The 4123-nt window shown below is 47.7% G+C and overlaps 1 protein-coding gene across 6 annotated transcripts in view; it reads left to right on the forward strand.

The window, feature by feature from the left end:
- LOC104991163 (paralemmin-2) overlaps window positions 1-4123 on the forward strand; it is a 517429-nt gene that overhangs the window by 159626 nt on the left and 353680 nt on the right. For 2 of the 6 annotated variants that reach the window (XM_010843552.1, XM_010843553.1), the window contains exon 1: window positions 2094-2275. The exons of 1 other annotated variant lie outside the window; for it this stretch is intronic. In XM_010843552.1, coding sequence (XP_010841854.1) covers window positions 2135-2275 — 141 coding nt within the window. In that variant the 5' untranslated portion in view covers window positions 2094-2134. Of the gene's footprint in view, window positions 1-1636; window positions 2276-4123 lie in introns of those variants that run through there. 3 more of the 6 variants (XM_010843556.1, XM_010843549.1, XM_010843551.1) reach the window with 3 other exon arrangements.

The following is a 4123-nucleotide window of genomic DNA, read 5'->3' on the forward strand; positions in this document are numbered from 1 at the left end:
TTTAACTTATATGCAGAGTACATCATGAGAAACGCTAGGCTGGAGGAAGCACAAGCTGGAATCAAGGTTGCTGGGAGAAATATCAATAACCTCAGATATGCAGATGAAACCACCCTTTTGGCAGAAAGCGAAGAAGAACTAAAGAGCCTCTTGATGAAAGTGAAAGAGGAGAGTGAAAAAGTTGGCTTAAAGCTCAACATTCAGAAAACTAGGATCATGGCATCTGGTCTCATCACTTCATGGGAGATAGATGGGGAAACAGTAGAAACAGTGACAGACTTATTTTTTGGGCTCCAAAATCACTGCAGATGGTGACTGCAACCATGAAATTAAAAGATGCTTGCTCCTTGAAAGAAAAGTTATGACCAATCTAGACAGCATATTAAAAAGCAGAGGCATTACTTTGCCAAAAAAGGTCTGTCTAGTCAAAGGTATGGTTTTGCCAGTAGTGATGTATGGATGTGAGAGTTGGACCATAAAGAAAGCTGAGGGTTGAAGAACTGATGCTTTTGAACTGTGGTGTTGGAGAAGACTGTTGAGAGTCCCTTGGCCTGCAAGGAGATCCAACCAGTCCATCCTAAAGGAAATCAGTCCTGGGTGTTCATTGGAAGGATGGATGTTGAAGCTGAAACTCCAATACTTTGGCCACCTGATGCGAAGAACTCTCATTTGAAAAGACCCTGATGGTGGGAAAGATTGAGGGCAGAAGGAGAAGGAACAACAGAGGATGAGATGGCTGGATGGCATCACTGACTCAACGGACATGAGCTTGAGTGGACTCTGGGAGTTGGTGATGGACAGGGAGGCCTGGCATGCTGCAGTCCATGGGGTCGCAAAGACTTGGACACGACTGAGCGACTGAACTGAACTGAACTGACTGAGGGCTGAGGGCTTCACTGTGTCTGTGGTGGGGGACATAATTCAATGCATACCAGGGTCTCTGCTTACTGTCAGGGGGCACTTGCATCTCACAGTAATAGCCATTCGCATCCTAGTCCGCTTCTGGCTGTGGCAGTAGAAACCATGTCCCGAGGGAAGTGGCCCAGGGACTCAAGAGTAGTGGGATGCCATCCGCCAGGAGTGACTCAGGCCTCTGCGTTTTGTCACACTCCTGACTTCCTCTGGCACCCGGGACCCTCAGGGTCCCCTCACCCTTTGTCTCCAGTAGAAGCTGTTTATCTTTGAAGCCTCTAGTCAAGGCCAAGAACAGCAATTCACACTAAGATGTGATGAAAGTGAAGTCGCTCAGTCATGTCCGACTCTCTGCGACCCCATGGACTGTAGCCCACTAGCATCCTCCGTCCATGGGATTTTCCAGGCAAGAGTACTGGAGTGGGCTGCCATTTCCTTCTTCAGGGGATCTTCCTGACCCAGGGATCGAACCTGAGTCTCCTGCATTGCAGGCAGACACTTTACCATCTAAGCCACCAGAGAAGATGTGATGAAGAAAGGGTGAATATTCCCTCTGCAAAAGCCAGTTAAAAACAGAGGGTAGAGCTTTAGACCACATCCCAGAACTCAGAATATCAGCTCAGTAACCATCAGGGCTGTTTCGTTCAAGGCCCTGGATTGTCCCCTTCCTCATCACCAAGAATGACCAAAATATTCCTGGTGGATTCATACCTCTTTTAGCATTTGCAGAATTCTCCCACTTCCATGCTCTTTTTGTGCATCAAAGAGCAGGGCAGGTGTCATTGTCTGCCTTTCATTTCAGAGAAAACATCAACGCGGCTATGTAACTTGTCCAAGCTCATGCAGGGCTGTGTCCTGCACATCTCTCTGCCTCCAGCACACCTACCCCGTGACCCTCCACCTCTCCTCTGGGTCCCCATGGTGTGGTCCATGTGGCCTGTGTCTCATAGGTTCGCTCATTCCCTTGCTCTGCCCCAGGGCTCCATCCAGCCCCTCCTGTCCTCCCTAAAAGGCCCCAAAGTAGCCTAGGCCTGGTGAGGGTGGCCAAGATGACAACGATCTTTGTTCCAAGTTCTAGGCCAAACGGGCAGTGTGGACAAAGGCTCAAGGCTCGTGAGGGAGCAGAGCAGCAGCAGGAAATGACGAGGAGGTGGGTGTGGCTGGAGCGTGCCAGGAAGTGAGGCCACAAGGGCAGTGGGTGCTGGGTCACAGAAGGCCAGGCATGCCAGGTTCAGGGGCCAGGACTTGGTACCGTGGTTGGTGGAGCCACGAAGACCCAGAGTTTATCAGAGATTGCTCTGGTGGCAGAGTGGAGGCAAGGGTGCTTGCCTGCTTGCCCAGTGTCCCATTGCTGTTGGAGCTGGTAAGTTGCTGCAGGCTTCTGAGGTGGCCTCTCTGTTTTGTGCAGGGGTCACCTTTAGCTCTTATTATCGCTCGTGTCATTCTCTGTAGACGGAAGCCCAGAAGAAGCATCTGAACCAACTTCAGCTGAAAGCCTGATTGTCGACGGAGGCCAATTTAGAGTTGGAATGTGGAGATTATTTCTGGACACTGTGACATCCTGTTCAACTTTCAGAGGAGCCTGGGAATAAAGGGGTGACTCAGTCTGTGAGCTTATTTTTAGGACAAGCTGAGAATTCAGTCCAGAGCCACTCATAGTCCTCCGTCCCTGCCAGTGCAGAGGTGCTGTTGTGGAGAGGATGCTGAGCAGAAATGCTGTATTTATCATCAACTGCTACCCAGTGCCTCCTACACACCAGCATGTGGTTTATTGATTTGAAAACAAGATGGGAATCAACGTAAATAAACCTTTGAGTCAGAGGAGCCTATTTTAGGGCATTTACATTTGAGAACTGATTTGGAGCTAAAGAATTAGTATTGTAAGTGCTTCTGTTTATTGGGCATTTAATATGTATTAATACAACATATTTTGCTTTGCAAACATTTAATGGGAACTCTGATACTCTGTTGAAGGTATAGTGCTGTTATCACTGTTTTAGTAGGCATGGAAATGTTACCTCGAAGTTAAATATTATTCTAGGCAAAGGTGGCTGAGTTTGAATTTGACCCCAGATCTGGCTCCAAAGCCCATGCAAAGGATCACTCCAGGTCTGGCAAATAACTGCGTCTCTTTGGTCTTGTGGGTTCGATCTCAGGGTCAGGAAGATCTCTTGGAGAAAGGAATGGCTACCCACTCCAGTATTCTTGCCTGAACAGAGGAGCATGGTGGGCTTCAATCCATGGGATTGCATGGGAATCCATGGACTTCAATCCATGGGACACGACTGAGTGACTGACTAACTTGGTCCTGTGTATCACTAATTGATCATGGGATTATTGCCAGTTCAGCTCAGATTTGGCCTCAGAATCCTTCTCAACACAGTGCTCTCAGTAGAGCTACTGTGACCAACCTAGCAGCTTAGTACTTGAGATAAAGCCCATCTGTCATCTTAATTTTATCTTTGCTTTAGTTCAAAATGGAGACTTTAAGTCTGGAGAATCTGTTATTGTTGATTTCTACAGCTCTATTTATAGCCTTTTATTTTCTAAACACTTGGAAGCAGTAGAGCATTCACTACAGTTTCCTTTTACAGTCAGTGGAGACTCTGTATTCTTTAATAGGGGTTTCTGACTGCCTTGGAGGGAAGAATGACATTTGAGGACCCCAAGCCTTTAGACAATTGGCTTATGTGTGGGTGTCTGCAGTGGTGACTGGGAGATGAAGAATGAGCCTTAAGAACTTTGGCCATTTATAGCAGCAAACCTTTTAAATAGCTCAGTCTGATGGGCGGATGTGGTAGGCAGCCTAAGACACCAAGATGATGGGACCAACTCTGGGGAAACTTGCTGCTCTTTAGTTGTTCTGAGAAATGTCACCTCAGCTGGCAAACCTGTTGTCCTGAGTTTAGCACTTGTGGAAGCTTGAGGTCCCAATGGAGAGAAAATCTGAAAGGAAAGTGGAAGTTGCTCAGTTGTGTTCGACTCTTTGCAACCCCATGGACTGTGTAGCCCACCAGGCTCCTCTGTCCATGGAATTCTCCAGGCAAGAATCCTGGAATGCACTGCCATTCCCTTCTCCAGAGGAAGTCCTTAAAAGCAAGCTCAGACACGAGAAAGGGGAAGACGATTCCCAGGATGGTGGCAAAGGGGGAACCTAGTACCCAGCCATAGAATGAGATAGCAATCCATCTAGAAGGAATTTCTTTTTTTT

The sequence above is a fragment of the Bison bison genome, unplaced genomic scaffold (assembly GCF_000754665.1).
Source record: "Bison bison bison isolate TAMUID 2011002044 unplaced genomic scaffold, Bison_UMD1.0 scf7180017864183, whole genome shotgun sequence".
NCBI classification, from domain to species: Eukaryota; Metazoa; Chordata; class Mammalia; order Artiodactyla; family Bovidae; genus Bison; species Bison bison.